General features: G+C 56.3%; 1 protein-coding gene and 1 long non-coding RNA gene across 5 annotated transcripts in view; one reads left to right on the top strand and one right to left on the bottom strand.

Annotated features, from left to right (window-relative positions):
- CD82 (CD82 molecule) overlaps positions 1-23992 on the bottom strand; it is a 54349-nt gene that overhangs the window by 1380 nt on the left and 28977 nt on the right. For 3 of the 4 annotated variants that reach the window (XM_081544841.1, XM_081544842.1, XM_081544840.1), the window contains 6 exons: positions 22553-22635; positions 17509-17581; positions 12426-12550; positions 12208-12282; positions 3218-3319; positions 214-420 (listed from right to left, as the gene is read on the bottom strand). In XM_081544841.1, the coding sequence (XP_081400967.1) occupies positions 214-420; positions 3218-3319; positions 12208-12282; positions 12426-12550; positions 17509-17581; positions 22553-22615 (645 nt within the window). In that variant the 5' untranslated portion in view covers positions 22616-22635. Of the gene's footprint in view, positions 1-213; positions 421-3217; positions 3320-12207; positions 12283-12425; positions 12551-17508; positions 17582-22552; positions 22636-23992 lie in introns of those variants that run through there. The other variant, XM_081544844.1, reaches the window with a different exon arrangement.
- Positions 19690-21613, top strand: LOC145527228 (uncharacterized). The gene is made up of 4 exons (XR_014069582.1): positions 19690-19959; positions 20105-20265; positions 20357-20458; positions 20608-21613. It is a non-coding gene; the product is annotated as an uncharacterized LOC145527228 (long non-coding RNA).

The raw sequence follows: 23992 nt of genomic DNA, 5'->3' as shown, positions 1-23992 counted from the left end.
TGGAGGTTCAGCAGAGAGGGCTCTGGGTGTTCCTTGAATGGATACATTGATGAACACCAAGATGAAGGTGCAAATGACAAGCAGGATGAATCAAAGGAAGGCAGGAACGGCTCAATTTAGAAAGGTTGATGGAGCAATAGCCCAGGTGAGGCTGGGGGCCTGAGGGTCTGAACCCACCGTGCCCTGAGCCCCGCCCGACAACCATCCACGCACCTCCTTGTACACCGGCCAGTCCTCGGGGTTGTTGCCGCTCTGGGTCCCGTTGCCAAAGGGGGCCTCGCAGAAGCCCTTCTGCGGCACCGTGATGGTGTCGTTCTCATCGCTCTTCTTGCAGGAACAGGGGAAGGTGATGCTGGCGCGACTCATGAGCTCGGCATTTTCTGTCCAGTTGAGGAAGCTGACCCAGCCGCAGCACTTCACCTGGGTGGGGCAAGGGACAAGGAGCTCGAGCCCACCGCCCACTCAACTGGGGTCTTCCTGGACAGGAGCTCAGATCTGCCCCGTCCAGGTCTGCCCCCAACTCCCACCCCTCCTTCTCAGCCAAACTCCCAGGATTAGAGTTTAGGTTTCACTTTGGCCTTTGTGAGCCACGAGGAGTTGAAAGGGGCTCTTAGGATACACCATAAACTATGAAAACAGCAGGAAACAAAATCAGAAGCAGCAAAAATATGAAACAATAGAAGGGACAGTTTAAGTTGAAAGGACACGGGTGTGCAGGACATGAGGAGGGCAGATGGCATACGACTGGGGGTGTGGGGCCTGGAGTCAGGCTCCCAGGGTCAAATTCAGTACTGCCACCTACTAGCTACTCAACTCTGGTCAAAGCGCTGACCTCAGCTTTCCCCTCTGGAAAACGAGGGAAACTAACTCCCTAACTTGATCTGTTATGAGGATGAACTGGGACAAGGCAGGCAAAGTGTCCAACCCGGGTCAGGAGGGCAGAGCAGTCTCCCAGGAGAGGCCAGTTCCACCTGCAGGCTCTGAGCACATGCTGGAGCTGAGGTTTGGCTCTGAGCTTCCTGGTTGCCAGAGTGAAAAGGGAGATGCACGTCTGCCTTTTTAGAAGAGAAAATGCTCAAGATGATCCTGAGGTAAAGAAAGCTCATGAAGGGGACCCCGAGAGGCTTCAGATCACCGGCAGGCTTGAATTCCTGACTTTCCAATGGGACTAGGATCTCAGGGGCTAGGCCTGTGTCCAGAAAATGCCCCTGAAGGCACAGCGGGTTCGGGGGTGGGCCCTTTCATATGTTGGCCCTGCCCTGTGCACAGGCAAGTTGCTGCACTTCTTTGAGGCCCAGTTTCCTCATCTGGAGAATGGGGTGATGACAGCCACTCTGCTAGGGCTGAAGGGCTAGTACGGGTGAGCTGCTTGCCACCATGTCCAGCACACGGTCCCTTCCCCACCGGCCTCCTTCCCGTCTGGTGATGAGTTCCTGCACAGCAGCACCGTGGCCAGCAGGGGGCGTGCCAGGCACACTCAGGCGTTCATCCGCTCGGGTCAGTTTCTAGTTGAGGATTTATCTTCTACCTTGCTCCTTTCTTCCTGGCTGCCTGCTCTCCAGCAAGAAAGGCTGGCACCTCTAAGGGGCACCCACAGCCCCTCCCACACCCAAGCAAAGTGAGGCAGCTTCTCTTGGTCGTTCAACTGCACCAGGCAGAGTCCTGCTCACCAGGGCCCCCTGCAAGGACACCCCTGTGTCTCAACGCCTGTGCATCATAACCAAACATCACCACTCACAGGCCACATGGTAAGTACCTCAGGCTTTATAAACTCATCGCATGTGAGCGCGGATCAATAGTCCCATTTTAGAGATGAGGAGACTGAGTCAGAGAAGGCCTGGCCAGGAAGTAGCTGAGTTTTGTATTTCAGCCCCTGGGAGCCTGACTCGCCGCCTGTTTTCTTACCACCATCCCAAGCAGCATCTGACAGACAGCAAGTCACCCAGAGGTCCTGCCTGCTTCAGGAATTCCCCCAGTCAGTCCACCTCCTCCCCTGACATTCGTTTATCCTGGGACCCCCCGCTCCCTCTGATCTCAGCAAAGGTTCTCAGCAGTTGTGGATCAAACCAAAGCTGGGATGAAAATGTCTTCCCGTGCGCCTGGAGCCTCTTAGGTGACACGGGCCCCCCGTGTCACCAAAACTCGGTGACGCATGTAGGCCAGGAAGTGTCTCCCTCCTCTCTTCACTGCTCGGAGAACAGATGTGCCCACGCAGCCAGGACAGAGACCCATGGTCTCCATGGTCTCCTGGCGTCAGGCATCCTTGTGCCATCCCTTCCCTGCCCCTCACACCCGCAGGCCTCCCTGAAGGCCGCGGTCGGAGGGGGAGGCTACCGCCTGGGGAGGGCGGGTCTCGGCCAAGGGCGCACAACGTCCAGGACCACCCAAGTGGGACGTCTGGGACCTTATCACCGAGGGTGTTTGCTGTGTCTGGTGACGGGTTCGACATCAAGGCGGGCTGGGAACCCATTCAGTCAATCAGCCCATCTCTCGCTTCCACTTTAACTGAGGTGAAATACGCTAAAGTGTATAGGGACTTCCCTGGTGGCTCAGACGGTAAAGCGTCTTTCCTCAATGCGGGACACCTGGGTTCGATCCCTGGGCTGGGAAGATCCCCTGGAGAAGGAAATAGCAACCCACTCCAGTACTCTTGCCTGGAGAATTCCATGGACGGAGGAGCCTGGTGCAGACCATGGTGCAATCCCATGCAGACCATGGGATTGCAAAGAGTCGGACATGACTGAGCAACTTCACTTCACACTGAAGTGAACAAATGCGTCTTGATGAACTTTTCTACCCATGTCGACATAACTGTCACCTGGATCAAAATTTGAATAGAACATTCCTTTCGCCCCTGAAGGTTCCCATGCCACCTCCCCAGAGGTGGGCCTCACCCTGTGTAGCCTCTCAGCTTGGACACGCAGTTTCATAATGTCCAGGGGGAGTGCCCAACCTGGCTTGAGAGGAGAGGGTGGAGGACTGCCCCCATCTCTCTGGCCATGGGTGGGGAGAGTGCTGTGAATCCTAGATCAGCCTCCGGGCCCACGGCCCCTGGGCAAAGAGTTGTGGGGGTGGCTGGGGGTCGGGCAGGAAGAGGGGCTGTTCAGGAGCCCCTGACCCCAAGAGACACACATTCACACTCGAACCACTAACTTCTGTCTGTCAGGCACACCCAGGCCCACAGATACCCAGAGCCCTGTCCCGCATGTCCCCTCACCTGAGCCTGCACGTAGTCCCAGGCCTCCTGCAGGTTGTCCCCGGAGGCGTCCGTGTAGTTGTGAATGAGCTTAGCCACGATGCTGCCCATCTCCTGCTTCAGCTGCGGAGGAGAGAGCACGGACCACGGTCAGAATGCTTGAAACCCGCGACCCCATCCCTGGTCACACGTGCTTAAGCTGCCTCGCTGCCGTTCCCCTAAACGCAGGGGCTCTGCTCACCGCTCAGAAGCATGTTGTCACCCATTCCAACCACTTCCCTGGTACTCCCTGGGCACCAGCACCCCCGATCCCAGTGCAGTCAGGGTCAGCCACCCCCGCCTGACCGTCTCCTCAGCACTCAACAGCACGTGAGCCTGTAGATGAGAATCTTTTCACGTCATTGCTGAAAACTGTCCAGCGGCGGGCATCTCACCAAGCTCGGGAGAAACACTGCCGTCTTCTCAACAGCCCACAAGGCCCTACACTTTTCGGCCCCGCTCTTTTTGTTTCTTTGTTTTTAATTAATTAATTTTTTAAATTGAAGGATAATTGCTTTACAGAATTGGCCCTGCTGCTTCCAGACCCCGTTTTCCTCTGCTCTTCCGCCTTCCTTTCCAGTTAGGCGGGTCTTTGGACAAGGCGCACTCCTGCCTGGGGCCTCTGCACTTGCTGTCCCCTCTGCCTAAAATCTTCTTCCCTCAAATATGAACGTGGCTCATTCTTCCACTCTCTTTAGAGCTCTCCTCAAATGGCTGCTCCTGAGAACGGCCGTCCTGAACCACTCAGGAAAATCTCAGCCCTTCCCTACCCCTCCCAGGCCCCCCTTATCCTACGAGGGGAGGCATGCTGCAGGAGTCCTTGTAGCCTCGTCATAGCGTGCTCATCTGCTGCCAGGATTTACGGTCTCTCTCTCCCACTAGAACATCAGCTCCGTGGCGGGGCAGGGGCTGAGTCGGAGCCAGCCTGGCCAGGGCAAGTGTGCGGCATGGAGAATGAACGCACAAGGGACCCCGCCACCTGCCCAGCTCCAGGGCCCCCCAAAGTTCACATCTGCCTGGGCTGGCTCGGAATGCAGGGCCCCTGTGGCAGGAGAGGGAAGCACCTGCTTTTCGCTCACCCCACAGAGGAAACACTCGTTTATAAAGAAGGTGGATGTGAAGTGCAGGGATCAAAAGGCTTCGGCCCCCAAGGCCCCTTCCTGGGGTTTGAACAGAGGATCTCACTATGGCAGCTTTTCAGGTGCAGCAGGAGGTGAGGGCCAAGGACAGTTTCCCTCGGCGCCTCCCCAGGCGCCCCAGCTAGCTGCTCACGGTCGCCTCTTGTCCCCAGAGAACCTCGGGGCAAGGGGCCTGAGAGGAGCAGGAACACCCAGGCGACGGCCCCACGCCTGCCCCTCGGTTCCTGAGAAAGAGGAATCGGGGAGGTGGGACAGGGATCTCCAGATGGGGGCTTTCAGAGCGAGCCGACTCAGAACTCCGTGAGTGGGGACTTCTTCCAGCTCCCCACGAATGCGGCGCTCAAAGAACCCACATCCTCCAGATGGCCCCCGGGCCTGGCCCCCCTCGGTTCACCCGCCCTGGGAAACCAGCCCCCTCCCAGGCATCCCCACCCCCCGGCCCACCCCAGGATCGCTCTCTGTCCCTCTCTCTTACCATAAATTTCTTAGTCAAATATTTCTCTGGTTTTACCGGCAGAGATCTACAACTTGCAAAGCTAGCCTGTCAGTAACTAATCACAACAGTAGCAGCCAACTTTGATCAAGCTTGTTATTACCAGTACCGTGCAAAGGACTTTTAACGCATGATTTGACTGTCCCTCCAGGCAGATCGATGGCCTAGGTATTATGGAGAGGCAGAAAACAAGGCCCAGAGAGGTTAATTAACTTGCCCAAGGTCTCACAGCCAACATGTGAAGCGCTGGGGTTTGGACCCAGGTCTAACCGATTTCACAACCCAAGTTTTTACCCATTGAGCTCTATCACCACTTAAACCACATGACCATCATTTGAAATTGGTCAGACCAGGTTCTTTTTTTTTTTTTTTTTAGCATTTAATCTTTAATAGGTTTAATTTGGTCAAAATCTATGGAAGTCTACAAAAATTTACAGACCATATAGCTGTGTAACACAATGCATGATGTATTATAACAGCACCATACGGAGAATGTAAAATTTAAAGTTAGACATTAGGTTAACTCACAGATGTGAACATAGTCTTTTCTCCGGTGCTAACAAGGACCACTTACTTTAAAATTCTCTTAACGAATAATTAAAACCTGCCTAGGTATCATTTTAAGCTATCTCAATTCTCCTGTTTGGAATGAAACCCCCTGAGATCACTGCAAAGAGCAGTTTTACACCAGAGCAGCTCGGTGGTTTGCCCACGTCACACAGCGAGGGCCGTCTGCCTGCAGAATCTGAGTCTCTTTGCCTCTACCCTCTCCACTCCACCTCTGCGCCTCAGTGAGCAGATGACCCCTGAGGCGTGGAAAGAAGGGGGTTCCCAGGGACGCTTGCACAGAGAGCTGCCCCCCCTACATCCTCCCACCGGCCCTCCCCCACCAACCTAGCCTCTATTTATACCCGGCATGGTTGCCACCGACAGCCCAGACTTCCCTGTTTCAGCCCCCAGAAATGAGAAGGCGATGGAAGCTGGGTGGTTTCCACTGAGGCTGGGTGGTTTCCGTGGAAACACCATATCCGTTCTCCAGCCCCGAATGGGGCTGAGGGACACAACTGGGCCACGGGGGCCACGGCAGCAGGGGATGATTCAGCTCGGAGTTGATGCCTTGGGACCCCAATGCCCAGGAGGCAGTGTCAGGAGCCCAGGGAAGTTTCCCTGGCAACCAGGCTGTTCCTGAGACAGGGAGGAGCAGGGAGAAGCAGGGAGAAGCAGCTCACCCTCTCACTTCATCCCTGTAGGGGCCTCTCTGTGGTTTCTGCCTGCAGCAGGTCCACCCTCCCTTCTTGAAACAGCAATTCCCTTCCTTCGCAGTAAGCACCCCTCAAACCCACCATGCGGCTGAGGAGTCCTGCCCCCTCACTGCCATCCTCCCCATTTCCCCAAAGAGAAAACCAAGGCTCAGACAGTGAGAACAACTTCACAAGATCAGACAGCTGGCAAGCTGTGGAGATATAACCATCACCTGCTACGTGCATCTCCAGAACCCTGAGATCCTGTCACAGCAAGCCACCCACCATCTCCACCTGACCCCGATCCTGCCACCCTCTGGAATAACTCTCCTCCCCTGCTCCCACCCCATGCAATGCTTTTATGTCACTTTGTAGTGTGACTTTTCTGAGAGAGGTACAATCAGAAGACATATTTGAGTCCAGCATTTCATTCAAAAGTAAGAATCCTTTTTGTATTTTTCCAGGGTCTGCTTAAATGCTCCCTGTGATGGGGAACTCAGTACCACACAAAATAGCACATTGCAGGGAGGCTCTTGGTACAATCAGTTCATTTTAAGTTGAGCCCAAATGACTTCTATCCATTGGTTTCCATCCTCCCTCTCCCTCCCAAGTCCCAGCTGGGACCACACAGAACAAATCGAATCGTTCTCTCCCAGGACAAACGTCATTCAGATGTTTGAGACCCAACCTCATCTCCCTTTACCCCTTCCTCCCCAGGGTAAATCTCCAGGCTCCTTTGCAGGCTCTTTGGGATGGTGTTCAGCCCTCTCTCCAGGCTCTTATGTGCCAAATTGCCTCTCCAAATTGAGGTGTCCCCATGCAATGAAAGGGACCCACACCTTCTTGCCCCCTTCCTCTGTACCCACAGAAGGTGTTGCCAAGCGCTTTGAGGCTTCATCCTGGGAACCTGGTAAGAAATAAGGACCCTTTGCCCTGGAAGATGTGGAGGGGGTAGCATTTTCACTCTTAGTGACCACCTAGGTCTGGCTGCAATCTACATAACCAGCTACCGAAGAAGAATTCAGCAGGGGACCACGCCATGTACCTCTGTCCCATCCCCATGATAGGCTCCCTGAGGGCGGGGCCTGAGTCAGGTGCTGGAGCCAGACAAGCAGGCGCTTAAGAGTCTCTGCCCACCTGTCTCCAGAATCCCTTTCCAGAAGGACAGTCTGGGTGCCTTCTTCCCCTTTCCCGAAAGGGAAGAGAAAGGTCCCCATCACCCCGCTCCACCCCCCGTCCTGGCTCCAGCCACCTCCCTGCGGCAGTGGAAACCCAAGCTAGTGAATCAGGAAGTTTCCATGGCAGGGAGAGCTGTCTCACAGAACACGCTGTCCTCAAGGAGCTCGTTTAATCACCTGCGTGTTCGCTCCTGTGGGCACTGGCTAGTTGGCTACTGTGGGCCTCTTGCATGGGAGAGGGAAGGAGGAGGAAAGGAAGAATGGTTTTCCTGCCGGCCACCCTCTCTGTGGAGCACACAACAGTCCAGCTGAGCCCCTGTCACCACCGCCACCCCCTGCCTCCGCCCGGCGACCACCCAGACCACGCGGGCCCCTCCCCTCATGCGCTCAGCCCTCAGGCCTTCTGCTCAGGTTGAAAGTGAAAGTATCAGTCGCTCAGCTGTGTCCGACTCTTTGCGACCGTATGGACTACGGCCTGCCAGGCTTCTCTGTCCAGGGAACTCTTCAGGCAGGAATACCGGGGTGGGTTGCCATTCCCTTCCCCAGAGGGCCTTCCCGACCTAGAGACCGAACCTGGGTCACTGCACTGCAGGCAGATTCTTTACCATCAGAGCCACCCAGGGAAGCCCCCCAATACAAACTCTCAGAGCCTCAGTGGCCTCACACGTGCAGGTCAGTGGTACAGCCTGTGTGAGTGCACCCAACCCAGCACCCAGCACATTCTGGGAACCAGTTCACCCACTTCTGCACTGACTCCTGCCCACCCTCCACCATCCGGAAAGAACAAACCAACATCCCAGGGTGACAGAGCTGGAAATGGCCCAAGAGGTCATCAGAGGCTCAGCGAGGCTGAGTAACATGTCCAAGGCCACATAGCAGGCAGCAGCAGAACCCACCCTAGAACACAGGGGCCCCTGAATCCCAGACCTGAGATTTTCCCACTAAATGGGAGCTGGGTAATGATCAGACAAGGAAACATCCAGAGGAATCTTAACTCCACACCTAAATCCCGGTTCCCACAGCCCTGGCTAATATGAACATTAATACTGACAATAGGAACAGCTGCCCATTTACTGAGCCCTTACCAGGCATTACTGAAGTCAGCAACGGTGACAATAATAGCAAACTCTTGCAATGATGCCAGCACACATCTGCTCTGGGCCAGGCAGACACTAGGCCCTTCCCATCTGTCCACGCTCTCCACCCTTGGTGGCCCGCTGATAAGGTGGCCTTTGGGGCCAGTGTGCTCCGGGACTGAGAAACGGTCAGATTTTAGGCAGGGCTGGAGGGCTGCGTGTCACCCCCCACAACCCCTTCCACTCTGTACTTCCCAGGAGACAGCAAAGTGGGGTAAGCCAAGGCCATCAACAAGCTCATTTCCATCCAGGTTTGATTTTGCCACCAAAGGAGTTGCAAGCGGTACACTGGGTTTCCGGAGTGTTTTTTGGACTTTGGAATTATGGATACGGGAGAGGGACCTGTGGGGTTGCTGCCATTTGGCCAAGGAGGAAACTGAGGCACAGAGAGGCTGAGTAACTTGCTGAGGGTCTCAGAGCAGGGCTGCAACATGGGCAGCTTGGTTCTGGGGTCCAGGCCCTGGGCCAACACATCTGTGTTTTCTACAAGCCCTGAAGTCTGGGCTCCCAGCAACCCTGAGACTGGGGGGAAGCCAACCAAGTCTGTTCTCCTCCGTTGACAGAAGCAGACCCCACGGCTTGGAAGGCCCGTGCTTTGCCTGAGGCGCCCAGTTTCCCCTGCGGCTGCCCTGGGAACAGTGGCTGCTGGGAGGAAGGACACTGCAGACCACTTCAGGGAGACCCCAGGGGCTCAGTCCTTCCCACCTGCCCAGGAGGCCTGGAGAGAGGGGGAAGACGGGCCGTCGCCTTCCAAAAAAGCCTTTTTCCTTCAGGCTCACCCAAGTCCCACCTCCCCAGCTGGGCCTCATCTGCAGGAATAAACACCACCAAGGGCATGTTTAGTCTTCCACTGGGATTTACAATGTGCTGGGAAAGAAAAAATAAATCATTCATTCCAACTCGGGCGATCGCGTGGCGCCAGAACTTCCCCAGTGAAGCCAGGAGATTTCCCCCTGCTTTCCAGAGAAGGAGGTGGGCCAGGGGGAGGTGGGCTGGAGCTGGGGGCTGGGGGGCGTGAAGCGTGGAGTCTGGGGGCTTGGAGGAAGGCAGAGAAGGGGACAGTGGGGTACCATGACACACACAGGCTGGACTAGAGTCAGGAGAGCTGACTCTCCAAACCAGCCCCGCTCTGGGGCTGGGCATCGCCTCTGGGGCATGGCTTCTGGTTGGCAGCCAAGCAGATTATGCCTGCTAGAGGGGGGGCAGCGTGGAAGTAGAGGGAGGCACAGGCCACGGGTCAGACTGGATGGGAATCTCCGCCCTGTCTCATCTGAACTGCATGTGACCAAGGCCAAAAGTCACTGCCTTCCTGGGCCTCAGTTTCTTAAACTTGAAAATGCCGGTAAAACTAAAACGAGTGTCAAGCTACTAGCTCAGCCCTGGGACGTGATCGGTGCTCACAGACGGACACTGTCTTTATTCCTGTGAGATGGGTGAAGAGGCGGACTGCCCTACACCGTATGACTAGCTTCTGAGTCACTGGACCTGCTCACTGGGGCCCCGTTCTCACCCATTCTCTTGGTAATGTGCCCCTCACTGAGGCGCCCAGAGAAGCCCCAAGTGCCACACGGTGCAAATGAAGACCTAATCCTGCCATCCTTGCACTGGGAGAGTAGCTTCCCTGCCCTAAACACTGGCTTTCTGTCTGGTAACCAAGCCAACTTCCTTTCATCTACTAAACTGCTGTTTTCTCTTTCACCTTCGCTGTCAGGAAGCTCAGTGTTCAAGTTAGCTCTAAGCTCCCATGAGTATCTTGTCCCCCAGCTCAGGAATAACATTTTTCTTCTCTCTCGGTGTGTCTTCTGATCTTTCACATATTGATTTTAGCTGCTCTATGCCTATGTTGGAAGCTAGCTTCAGTTCTCCTAGGAAACAAGCTGGGTAGATTATAAATAAGCAAAGCTGGTTCAGGTAGGAACCACCATAATGAAAATTTCACCAGCATGAACCGGGAAGCCAGGTTGCCTGGGTTCAAACCCTGGCTCTGCCACTTACTAGCTGTGTGACCTTTGGTCTAGTGACTTAACCTCTCTGTGCCTTGGGTTCTACATCTCAAAATGAGGGTACTCATACCCATGACCTCACAGGCTTGTTATGAGGAACAAATAAATGCAGTGTATACAAAGCATTTAGTACCAGGCTTGTTCTAAATTCTATGAAGTATTACTTGATGATGTTGCTGTAATGTTTTCTCAACTTCCTTCCAAGAAGGATCTGTGGCAACTTGACCTTCAAGTGGTAAAATGTAGGAGTCCACATGGCCACTGGCTCTGCCAGCCCTGTGGGTAGATGAGAATTGTAGTCCTGGAGGAAAGGCAGGACCCAGCCTCAACTGGGCCTAGGGTGAACTCCAACTGGCCTCGTGGAGCCTGGGTTCTCACCTGGCCTGGCTACTGCCACTGTATGCCCTCAGCCCTCACCTGGAGCATGAGGAGGTGAGGCTCAGGAAAAGAAGGAATGGAAAGTGGCTGACACTGAGCACAGTATCTGGGGTATGCTCAAGAGGGATTAGGGATAAGGGGCTATTGTTACTATTATTAATGCTATCATTGTTAATCATCTCTCTGAGCATCTGCTTCCCAGCCCATCAGTGTAAGACTTACACAGCAGAGCTGCTGGAGGATGAGATGAGATAATGTGCATAAAGCTTCTAGAAAATACCAAGTGCACAGAGTAGGTGCTCCGTAATGCTAACTGTGACAGACACAATCAGCTGGCACACCCAGTGGCCAACAGACAGCCCCCTTCTCTCTTGCGTCTCTGTCTTTAGAGTCTGAAAGCTGAATACTCACTTTCTCAGCCTCCCTTGAAGCTAGGAGTGCCTTTAAAACTAAGTCTGGAGGAGACTGGTCGGGGGCTTGCTTTTCAGATAAAAGGGATGGCCGTGGCTGGCACTGCCCAGGGATGGCTGTGGCTGGCATTGCCCCACTCCCTTTCTTCTGGCCAGAGCAGCCCAGATGTCAGGCTTGGTGCTGTGGCAGCCATCTTGTGACCATGAGAAAGTGGCACGATGGAGGAAAGATGTCTTGATGAGGATGCTGAACAGACAGCCAGAACCAGGCCCTTTTGAACTTCCAAACCTGACTTCTGGTTAAATCAACAACATACGTCCTTAGTGTTTAAGCCCCAGTATGTCTGGTTTTCTATTCCTTAACACTGAGGGTCTTCCCTCTGACGTGGGAATTCATGTCATGGGTTTTCATGGACCGTCTCCTCCCAGGGCCTCATCTGCGGACAAGATGCTGAGAATTATGCTAAGTGTTCTGCTAAGATAATCTCACTGAATCATTCCAGCAACTCTGAGAGTTAAATTATTAATGACGCCCATTTTCAGATGGTAAAACAAGAACAGAGAGGCAAGCAGCTTGCCAGTGGCCACATAGCTAGGAAGTGGTGGGGTCCAGTCAATATTGGGCCCAGCAGCTACTCCACCCACCTGTATTGTCTCCACCCCACTCTAGCATTCTGCCATGTGACCACAGGGAACCGGAGGCCCGGGAGGCTGACCTGGCACCTACGAGTTTCTTTTTTTCCCTTTTTCCTGCGATGCATGGCTTGGGGGATCCTAGTTCCCCAACCAGGGATTGAACCCACACCCTTGGCCGTGAAAGCATGGAGTCCTAACCACCGAACTGCCAGGAAATTCCCCACCTTTGGGTTTCTCTGTGACAACCACAAGGCCTCTTGTCTATCCCCCACCCCCAGGCCAACCCCACCGCCACCCCTTACCCACGTGGCTAGTCCAGCCCAGGTTAGGGGTGGGGACGGGTTCGGGGGGTGCTCACCTGGCCCATGTTGAAGTAGAAGAAGACCCCTGCGGTCACCTGGGCGATGAGGATCAGCAGGAGGAAGGCAAAGTACTGGGGACGCAGAGCACACAGAGTCAGCAGGGTTCCCGCCACGTCCCCCTCACCTCGGATGTCCCCACCCATCCTGGGCCAGGGCTCCCTGGGCAGGATGAGGTGGGGGCGCTGGGTGGGCAGTGCTGGGGGACCGTACTCACCATCCCCAGCAGGCAGCGGACCTCTTTGACAGCACCCAGGCAGCCCAGGAAGCCCATGAGCATGGTGAGGGACCCCACGCTGATGAAGACGTAGGCCGCCACCTTGAACGAGGTGGAAGAGGTCTCTGCCAGGGGAGAAGGACATTGGATTCTGCCTGCCTGTCTTGCCCTTGCTGAGTGCAAAATCGGGGCAGGGCTGCAGCCACATCCCTGCCGTGGGGTCGGAACACTGGGGTCAGCCGTCCAGCCAGGCACCTGCTCGCTCCCCCGCTTTGGAGGTGGCCTCCCTTGGATGTGTGCCCCACCCCATCCCTGCTTTACTTTTTCTCCTTAGCACTTATGGGACTGAAAAGACTCTAGTTTTACTGACTCCTCTTGCTCATCGTCTGCGACTCCTAGAAGCCTGTAAGCTGCAGGAGGGCCGGGACCAGTCCCTGCTGAGCCCCCGCCCCCGGGACAGTGTCCGGCTCAGCAAAGTGCTGTATGAGTCACTGCTGAATTAGCAAAACAAACTGGCAGATTCTTCTGGGGCTACGGACGCTGAGGCCCACCTTCCTCCATGTCCGTAAACAACAAACGCGGCCCCTCTTGCCCACTCACTATGCCTCAGGGCTTCACACATCTGCCAGAACTCTGCCCAGCAGACACCAGCACGCTCATCTCACAGATGAGGAAACTGAGGCTCAGAAAGGCACATCAGCAAGGGCCAGAGCTGGGATTTGCAAACAGGCAGACCCAATACTTTGTCCACCTGATGCAAAGAGAGACTCACTGGAAAAGACTCTGATACTGGGAAAGATTGAAGGCGAAAGGAGAAGAGGGCGACAGAGGATGAGATGGTCGGATGGCATCACTGACCCAATGGACATGAGTTTGAGCAACCTTCAGGAGAGAGTGAAGGAGAGGGAAGCCTGGTGTGCTGCAGTCCGTGGGTCGCAAAGAGTTGGAGACAACTGAGCAACTGAACAACAGACTCCCAACGCCAGGCTCTTTCCACTTCTGCACGGGGCATACGTACTAATGCAGGTGTGTCTGTCGCTCCTTCATCTGTTCGGCCCACAGAGATTTACCAGGAACCACTGCATGCCAGGGGCTATGCCAACTGCTAGGCATGCAGCGGTCAGTCAACCTGCTGAGGTCCCCACCCCACAAAGGTGACATGTGGTGGGGTGAGGGGTGTGAAAGGCCATGAAGACACTGAGGCTGGCTAAGGTCAAGTGAGCACGGCAGATGCCTGAGGCGGGAGGAAGCTTGGGGCACGGGAAGACGGAAAAGAAGGTGAGAGAGACTGGACTGGCGTGAAGGAGAGAGTCTGACAGGGGACATGCGGGGGGGGGGGGTGCCTAATGGCAATGACGGAGCCTCCCCCCAGGCAGATGGAGGTCGGAAATCTCGACCAGCATTTCCCAAGAATCCCAGCAGATCACGCAGGGAAGCGCTCACATCCTCCTCCAGCTCCCAGGTACAGGGTGTGGGGAGTCCTCTCCAACCCCCGAGGCTGTGACGTGCCAGGAGGGCCCGGGGAGGACGTGCCTCCCGTGGGCAGGGGCTGCGGGCGCTCTCCTCTGACAGCTCTGGGAGCTCCAGGGAAGCTGGTGAAGCACTCTCAGGGCGTGGCAGGTGGAGGGGGGGTGCTTCCAGACGGCCACAGAACAACCCCGAGAGCCTCAGCGGATCAGGAGGACAGCCCTCAGGGATGCAGATTCCTGGGTCCACCGCACCCGAGCAGACTTGGGAGGAGACGACCCGGCATCTGCCTGTTCGTTGTGCTTTCCCGATGACTCGGGCACAGCCAGGGCTGCCAACAGGCTGACTGACCGCGACTCCAGAGGCGGGGTGGGGGGCCCTCAGAGGGGCTGAGATCCCCACTTCGGCCACGGAAGGGGCGTGAGGGCCCTTAAGGAATGACGACAAAGCTGGCGCGTGGGTGGGTAGGAGGGGGTGATCCAGCTCCACTTCTTGGGCACAAACAGAAGGCTCTGGAGCTGAGGAAAAGCCCTGGCCAGCCCACCTCACTCTCAGGCATCAGGGCAGGGTGGCCACCACCCCCAGCTCCTTAAAGGAGCCCCAGAGAAGCCGGGCAGAGGCCCCGGGGGTGAGTGAGGAGACTTCCCTCTTACTCCAGGCCCTCACCGCCCAGGCTCTCAGCCACCAACAAGAGCAGAGGAAGGCGGTTAAATTTTGCTTTTTCTTAAGCTTCCTGGGTTTGGGTTTCAGCAAGCCCTCCCAGTGAATCCTCCTTCCCCCACATCAACTGGCACTGCCTGGGAATCCACAGTGTGCCAGTCCCAAAGAAGGCCCTTTATCCAAACCAGCCTGCTGAATTTCTGCCACGGCCCAGCGAAGGTGGCTCCACACCCTGATCCGTCCATCAGGGCCCGGAGCAGCTAGGAGGCTGCAGACGGGGCCCAAGGGGCAAGGCTGGGGGCTGAGACCCCGCCACCACCACCACTCGGGGCCTTCTCCTGGGAGGCCAGCCAAGGTGCAAGGTCTCTGTTTCCCAGACCCTGTCCTCCTCCAGGGTCTCAGGCTGCTCCTGATCTGAGCAACCTGACTTAGGAAGGGGGCACACGTATAGCCCAGGTCCTGTGCACCAAGACGGGCATCCTCTCGGTCTTGTTGGGTCTCAGAGGTACCAGCAAAGTGGGCAGGAAGTAGCCCAAACCTCCCAAAGTGACCAAGGACCACGCAAAGTCAGTTGCTACTTAATCCCAACTTTGCTGCTAATAGGCTTTGACTCCTGTGGGGTGTGGGCAGGCCATTTTCTGGGCTTCTGTTTTTTTTTCCCTCTGTGAAATAAAACTAGTAATTCCGGCTTCTTAAAGATGTTCTAAGGATCCGATGGTATTATAAACTGATTTAACAATCATTTATGCAGGGTTTACGATTTACTAGAAACCCTTCTAAACTCGTTCAGACATTAACTTGCCTAATTTCTCATGATGGACTTTATGGCATGGTCTGTTGTTATCTTCATATTGCATATTGCAGATGAGGAGGTACAGAGGGTGGAGTAGCTTGCCCGGGATCGCACAAGTGGTAGATAGCGGAGCTAGGACTGGAACCCTGGGATCGGGCTCAGGGCTCTGGGTCCTGAACTGCCGTGCTGGCTTCTGTTCCTGATGGTGTCAGTGAGGGGCGGGCCGCAGGGCCCAGTGGTAGGGGGCTGGAGGGTGGGGGCTCTGGAGCCATGCCCCCTGGTTCCCATCCCTGTTCCCCCACCCTCTAGCTGTGCCCTTGGACAAGTTACTACCTTTCCCCTCAATTTCCTCCATTGTAAAATGGGGCTAGTAATGCCCAGCCCCAGGGACTCCCAGTGAGGATTCGATGAGGTAAGGGGAGAGCTGTGTCACGCAGGCCTGGCACACAGGAGGCCCTCGGCTCCCGGTTCTGACTCTCACTTGCTGCAAGGCTCTTAGCAAGTCTTTTTCTCCCCTTCACTGAGCCTCAGTTTACTCAAGGGTATAGTGACTGGGCTAACAAATTAGTGTTTCTGAACTCTGGCTGCCCGGGGAACCCCCTGGGAAGATTTTTAAAAACCTAGTGCTCTGGGGCTCCACCCACACCCCTGGAGTCAGATCCCTTGGGAGTGGGGTCAGGCCTTGGTATCTGTAAAATCACTCAGGTGCATCCAGGGGGCCTCCAAAGCCTGGCCGGTTTGAGATTCTCAGCCCTGAACAGGGAGGATCCCGGGAACGCCGGACGGGTGGGGTGCAGAGGGCAGAAATGTGGTGGGCGGTCTGGGCCCTGAGACTTTGCCCCGAGGTGCAGTGCCTGCTGGGTGTGCACCACGGCCCAGGAAGCGGGCAGTCTGGACCAAGGGAGCGGGGCCAGGGATAATGTGTCCCATCCTCCTTGCGGGGAGGGCGTGGGGAGTGTGGGCACCCGGCTGCGGCAAGAAACCCAAACCTTAGCCCCAGGATGGGGAGCAGTCGGCGCCCTGCCCCCAGCAGAAGTCAGGACTGACAGCCCCAGAGAGCAGCGGATATGGTGGAGGGGGGAATCACCCTTACTTCCCTTCCCTTCACGTCTGAGGGGAGGCCCAGCTCCCAGGGCCCCCTCCATCACCCATCCTAGCCTGGTTCCATTTCATTCAAATCAAGCAGCTGTCATGGGCCTGAGTCCAAACCTGCTGCCTTGGGCAGCTGCTGGGAGAGGAAGTGAGCCAAGGACTCACTATCTGAGAGGCGTGGCATCACTGGACTCCACTGTCTGCCTCCGTCCCACCCCAGGACGTCCACTGGAGGCTAGCTCAGCAAGCCTGGCAGGCTTCCTGGAGGAGGCAGTGAGACGACCAGAAAGGCCTCCTATCGTCCTGGCAGGGGAGCCTTGGGCTTCTTCCCCTCCAGCTTCAAGAGGGAGACAAGAGGCTTCCCCTACCATCTGGACCAAAGCTCTGGGGGTTCGAGTCCCACACCCATCACTCCGAGGTTGAGTGAACTTCAGCTGGGGATGTTACTTCTCTGAGCCTCCCTTCTTCATTTGAAAGGCAGGAAATTCCTACTGCCCGAGGCTGCTGTGAGGTTAAGGCAGTTTATCTATGCCAAACGCTTGGCTCCATGCCTGGCACACTGTGACCACAAACGGTAGGTGCTGGCCTGGAGCCTCCTCATCACTGCACTTGCCTGGCCTGCCTGGCCGGGGCCAGGCTCATAGTAGGTTCTTCGTGCACATGTGAAGATCTACCACTCCTGGCTTTTCTTCTGAACTGGGAAGGGGAGGCACTACTGCCCATGTGTTGCTGAGCAGGCAAATGGAGGCACGGAGGAGGTAAGAGGCCTTCTCAAGGTCAGGGCAGAGGGAAGGGGCCAGGATGGAGAACAAGTCTCTCTCATCCCCCAGTGTTCTCTAGACAACAGCAGCTTTGTTTGGAGAGGGAGAGAAAATTCCTTCTGAAAACCCCTGTGGAGAGGCCCGGGGGCAGAGTGGTCAGCAGCGGGACCTGGGCAAGGCAGGCCCCGAGGGCAGCTGAAAAAGGGAGGGACGGGCTTTGAGGGTCCAGGACTTGTGGAAGCAGCCGTGCCTGCTGCCCCGCCCCTCGTTCAGAGGCAGCTGGGCCAGGGCGGAGCAGAGGGGCCCTTACGTAAGATGGAGATGAAACTGTTCTTGTCGACCAGGATCCATATCCCGAAGCCCAGGATCACCGCGCCCAGGACCTGGAAGAAGAAAGGGGCAGTTCATGGGGTCCCCTCCCAGCTGCCCCGGGGTGGGGGGGCCACATCCATCTTTGTCCAGCCCAGGATGTCAGGATGGCCTCAGGCCCCGAACCCCAACTGCAACCAACTCCAGCAATCCAGAGAGCAGGCCATGAGTGGGAAGTCCCTCCTCGTTGTGTGCGGTCAAACCAAGGGTGCCAGTTCTGGGGGTGCTGCCTCCTGCCAGGGGGACCCTCCTACATCTCTCTTGGCCCTTTCCCAGCTTGGCGGCTGGGAGCTTCCCAGATAAGCCAGGCTCCGGGGCACTTGGAACTCTCCATGGACTTGATCATCGAAGCCTAACCTGTCCTCAGATCTCTTGGCTCCGAGACCACCAATTGTCACGGGACAATTCCTGACCCCTAGCCAACTAAGGGGCCTCAACTGTGGGGCAACCACCATTGGACACTTCTTAAACCCGCTAAATCCACTGGGTTTAACTCTGCTGCATGTCTCTCTGGCTGGACTGTGAGCTCCCTGAGGGTTGCATGCAGCCTGTGGACCTGGGCACCTACTGTACCAGGTGTGGAGGACCCAGCAGGGGACCAAGTTCATGAACCACACTGTGTACATACAAGATTAGAAAAGGAAAGGAATGGGGTGTGTGGTGGGGGGTGGTCGTGTAGGCCCAGACCCGGGGATTTCCTGCCTCCCTTCCCTCCACCAGCGGGCAGACCCACAACCTGAGCCTACCTCCCCAGGTGGAACCCCCACCAAGATCCACCCTCCCATCAAGCCAGCTAAGCGTGAGGAAGGGCCCACAGTCTGGGCCAAAGCACAGATTCCCTTATGGGGATGGAGGTGGGGAGGCCTGCATCACCCTATAAGACTGGCTTTCCCCTGGGGTCTGGCCTGAGTCCACCTTGGGGATAACCCACCTTCAGAGTCCCAGCATGTCACCATGCCCCTTTACCACCAGCCCTGGGCTCCGGCAGAGAGCCCATAATCCCAGGGGCTAGGCCAGCAGCTACTGTTAAAGCCCTCAGCCTGGGATGGGCCCCTTGGCCCCAGGGCCTTCGTCAGTCTTGCTCTACAGTTATTAAAAACCAGAGCCGGGGCCCTGGGTAAAGTGAACAGGGCATTTGCTTCACATGTAAAAACTCAGGGGACACCAAAACCACTCAGTAACCAAGATAAATGAGTTTATAGCAATCATTTTTAAGAAACAAAACCTAATTGGGAAAAAAATTCATGATGACCAAAATATCAATCTTTTAAATAAAGACAGGCTTGGTGTTAACTGCTTTTGCCTTTTGGAAAGGTGCAGGGCCCCAATGTGGTGGGCTCTTTCTGACCCCAAAGCAAGTTCCTTGCTTGCCTCACCCTTAAAGACAACATCCCTTAAAGACAACAGCAGCTGCGGCCAGGAAGTGGAAAGAACAATGACCTCCTGACATTTGTCCCCAGCATCACTTGTTGCCTCCTCTCTCCCTGTCAGATGGGCCCTGTTATTGTCCTCATTTTACAGACAGGGAAACTGGGGTCCTGACTTTGCCCGAGGTCACCCAATTCACCCATCAGGGGCTCAACATCACGTCTGATTGTATAGTTTGGTCACTCACGTGGCGGCAAACCAGGGTTAGGGATTCTGGGGGTCTGTCCTGGGCCGTGGCCCAGAAAGCCAGCCCCTGAAGACAGGAAAACTACTGGGACCCTGGGGGTGGGGTGGGGGGGGCGAGGGTCCATCAGTAAATGGGGGGCACCTCAGACCACACAGCTTGCTGGGAGGAAGGTGGGCTTGACAGGGCCTGGCAGTTAGGTTTCCAAAGACTCCTGAACCCCTCCCCACCCCAACCAAGCACCTCAGCATGGCTGGCCCGTGGTCTGCCCTGTCCACCTCACACCCACGTGAAGGAGCCTCCGTCTGCTCACCTGCGCTCATGGGGCAGGGCTGCAGGAAGAACTGCCCTCTCCAATAGAGAATGCAAGACAGGGCGGAAAATTCCCTCCGGGCAAATATTTTACCCTCAATAGAGTAAAATCCCAGACTGCCCAGCTGGGCTCCTCAGCTCGCCTCCAGGAGCCCAGGGAGTGAAGCGTCTGGCATGATCTTTTCGGTTCCTCTGCAGGTCTGGGGACCGCCCACCAGGTGTGGCTGGATCCGCACCAGGCCACCCGGCAGCCAGGAGCGAGGCCAGGTCAGGGGGCCGAGGACACCCCGTTTCTCTGTGAATCCAGGCTGGGGCCACGGGGCACACCCCACATGAACACCCCTCCCCAGACCCACCAGAGCCTCCTGACAGGAGCCAGGTGCCTCACAGCCAGCATCCTACCTGCAGAAAGGCCACGGCACCCGCGGCCTCAAAGTTTCTTTAGATCTGAGAAAAGCTGATGATGGGGTAATTTTCTGGGGAGTTTGGGGTCATGAGGGAGGGTAGGCAAGGGTGTACATGTGGACTCGTGTGCATACGTGAGAACACACGGCAGCCAGAGGGATTTTGCCAAACCACAAGTTCAATCACGTAACCGCTTCCCGCTGTGCAGGAAACAAAGACCCGGATCCTTCCTGGAAGAGCTGCTCGCCCAGCTGAGAGAGGCTCGCTGGGACCCACTCCCCCGGTGCTGGACTTCCGGTCCTGCTGCGGGACCGAGCGCCCCAGCTGAACGCATGACTGCAGGGCGCTCTTGCAGACTGCCCCGACAAGGTCAGTTGCCTTGTTATCTGCTCTCTTAGGGATCATGTCCTTCATTCCCAGCACCTCCCACAACTGCAGTATTACTGTCCCCTTGAGCCAGTATTTGATGGGAGCCCATCGCCCCTCGGACCGCGAGCCCTGCGCAAGTGCAGAAGCCATGGCTCTTCCACCAAGTGAACGTCTACCTGGCACCCAGGATGAGGTCTGAATACACAGGGCTGTCAAGTGTACCTTTGGTGGGTGAGGGATGAGTGGTGGGTAAATGGACAAACACACACACAGTCTCCTTTCATTCTCTCGTTTCTCTCTCACCCTCCTGAGATAAAAAGCTCCCCCTCTCTCCCACTACAGCCCCCCCTCCATATCCTGATGAGCCCTCCTGGGCCGCAGCACCCGGGGATGGAACACCTGCTTCCTGCCAGTGTCCTGGAGCCGCTGGGAGGAGACGAAGCGAGACCAACCCTCAGAGCGCGGCCCGAGGGAAGCTCGCCTAGGCTCTGGTTCCGTGGGAAGCCTGGGAGTGGAAGGGACACCTTGGCCCCAAACCCTCAACCCCTCTCCCTTCCTCCATGAAGTCTCTACCTCCCTCCCTCCCGCTGCGTGAGGGGAGAGGGGATGTCTGTGTCCCTGTGTCCCCAGGCCCTGCCACCTCCTAGGCTGTAGCCCAGACCTCCCACTCGGGCCCCAAGAGCCCCAGGGACAGAACCATTGGCTCCCACACTCCACCCCTCCACCCTGGCTGGCTGGCCCTTAAAGCTGGGCCGCAGCCCGGGAGCACAGTGCCTGCCAGGGAAGGCGTGGTTCTGGCTGTGTGGGCAGCTGATTTCCAGAAGCCTGGCCCCACCAGGAAGGCCCTGACGGCCAAGCTGGGAAACTCAGGTACCCAGGCCCTGCGGTCATCCGTGGAGGGCCAGAGTGGCAGTGCGGCCTCAGCACCATCCTTGGGGGGAGAAGGTGGGCCGGAGCCAGGGTGGACCCGCTGCAGGGCAGGCAGCACCAGGGCTGTCCATGTCCATGCAAGTGTGTGCATGCATGTGTGGGTACCTGTGTGTACATGCATGTGTGCCAGGAACGCACCTGTAAACATCTATGTGTTGGGTTAAAGTTATGAGAGGGAGTTTAGAATGATGCTTTATTTTCCAAACTTTCTATACTTGTAATGTAAAAAACCTTTTTTTCCCACAAGGAATTCATTGTAGAAAATTTGAAAAATGCAGAGAAGCAAAAATAATGAAACCAAAAATCTCAGGAATCCCAACATGAACATTCAGAGATATTTTCTGTTCCTCTCAAAAATATTCATGTATATATATCTTTTTAAAAATAAAATTGAGTCATAATAAACATCCTATAAAAATTTTGATTTTTTTTAATAGTATCAGGTGAACCAATAGCATGAGAGGCCACAGCCCCCAGCACCACTCCTTTAACGGTCTCTCTAGTCCACTCTCCACCCATCCCGACCGCCATCACACACTCACACTCTCACACATTACTCATACACTCACACACACACCCACATACCCACACATACACACCCACAAACATATACACGCTCACATACCCCCAAACACTCACACATAATCTCACATACACTCACACATATATATACTCACCCATAAGCGTGTGCACACATGCACACACACACACACACACACACACACATACACACACTCATTCCATCATCCTGGCAACTCCGAGGCAGGAGGAGTCCTCCTGTGCCAGACCAGAGAGGAAAATCAAGGCCCCGGGAAAAGCAGCTCCAGATGTGCATGGAGCAAACATCTGGGCGGCTCGTGGCCCAGAGGCCTGCAGGGTGGGTCTGGGGAGGGGCGTCGGCATCCTCACTCTGGCCCAGAGCCCCGCCTCCTCTTGCCCATCGTCTGGGAGCTCCGGGCTGGGGGGATGCCCCTCACTGTGTGGGTGGGGGTGTGGTGGGGGCAGCTGAGACCCAGACCTGCCACAGGTAGATTCTTCAGAGCAGGTGGAGGAGGATGGGGAGTCGGGACCGGACAAGGAAGATGCCACCCTCCCCATGCCCACCTCCAGCCCGGGCTGCCCCCGTGGCCTTGGCGGAGCTCTGGGAGAGGGAACGGCTGGGGCAGGGCCCAGTGTTCTGCCTTCGCGCCAGCTGGGAACGCTGGGAATCTCCTTCCACCCCCACCTGCTTTCATTTCCAACAGTCCGCCTAAGGCCCTAGCCCACCGCCAGCCCCAGGCTGGAAGGTCTTGGACTGGGATGCCCCCAGGAAGAGAATCTCTTTCCTAGGCATTCGGGTGGCACAGGTCATACTTACAAAGAAGAGCAAATTGAAGAGGAAGAGGAAGTACTTGGTGACTTTGATGCAGGCTGACCCCATCCTGTCGGTCCTGGAGCTCCCTGGGGAGAAGAGAGAAGGCAGGGAGGTCAGTGCTGCACAGGACCTGGGCCGGGGGGAGGAGAGGGAACCGATGCTGAGGGACACTCCAGACCCACTGACCCTCAATCACCCCACACTCTCGCCACAACCTCACAAGGTAGGTGCTAACGACGTCAGGTCCTATTACAGGGGACCCTGAGGCCAAGAGTTTAGATGACTGACCCAAAGCCACGCTGCAGTGGGGTGAGGGTGTGGGAGGCACTTAGGGTCTGGCTCAGCCACTCCACCAGGGCTCGGGCCTACAGGAAAGTTATGGACGATACCCTCAGGCTCCCTGAGGTCAGACACAACCAGGAATGACTAACAGCCAGTCTTCAGGCCCCACAGGGCCAAGGGAGCCAGCAAAGGCAGCTGGGAATGAGACAGCTGGCCTGGGACAGCTGCAGGGGCCGAGCTGGCCTGGGGGTGGGGAAGTAGGCACCAGACCCTGTTCCCACCACCCGTGGAGGGTGGGGAGAAGCAGGCCACGGAGCAGAGGGAACAGAGGGCCCAAGGCATGCACTTCATGCCTTCTTCCTCCTGCAAGGGTGAAAGGCCGTCCTGAGCCTTGTGACTGCCCCCGTCCACATGGAGGCCCCCTCACCCTGGTCTCATCCATCATTTTTGCCAAATGGGAGCTCAGCTTCAATTTTCTACACCTCCAGGGACCGGGGTAGGGGAGTTAAGGGGGAGATAAGGGCACAACATGAAACAAAGCCATCCGAGGAAGGAAAAGATGACCTGGGTGGTAGTGAGTGCCCTATCCCAAGCGGCATGCAAGCAACAGCTGAATAAAAGCTTATGGGAATTCAAGTGCTACAGGGGAAGATTAGACTGAGCACTCCTCCAGGCTACCAGGGTCAAGGCCTGGGTCTGAGAAATGTGGGAACAGCAGTGACTCAGAGCCAAGAAGTCCAGCCTTGGTAACTCCACCTGGGGCCTCCCCCAGGCCCAGAGAGGGAGAAAACAAGGGTTCCCCGTGTGTCAAGAGATCCAGAGATCTGAGATCCTGAACACAGGCCTGGCCCCAGGAAGGCCTGCTGGGGGTGTTCCCCATGAAGGAGAGCTATTGTCTTCTCTCTCCCCTCCCAGTGCAGCGCCTGACAACCACGGGCACTTGGTAAACTGGCACAGAACAAAACAGCAAGAGAAGAAAGAGCCTCTCGCCGAAGGAGGCATGCTTTTCTTGCCAACCACGTTCCTGCTTGAGTCTCCTCCCCGTGAAGGCAGAGGGGCTGCCCCAGGCTCAGCCTCAAGCCGCCTATGGCTAAGTCATCCCTTCCCGACAAGAACCCCACCACTTCGGGGAGGGGAGAGGGGATGCTGGCTGCATTCTTG

The sequence above is a fragment of the Giraffa tippelskirchi genome, chromosome 11, assembly GCF_054371585.1.
Source record: "Giraffa tippelskirchi isolate mGirTip1 chromosome 11, T2T-mGirTip1v1.2.pri, whole genome shotgun sequence".
In the NCBI taxonomy this organism is placed as follows: domain Eukaryota; kingdom Metazoa; phylum Chordata; class Mammalia; order Artiodactyla; family Giraffidae; genus Giraffa; species Giraffa tippelskirchi.
This window is presented reverse-complemented; position numbering and strand designations above follow the sequence as displayed.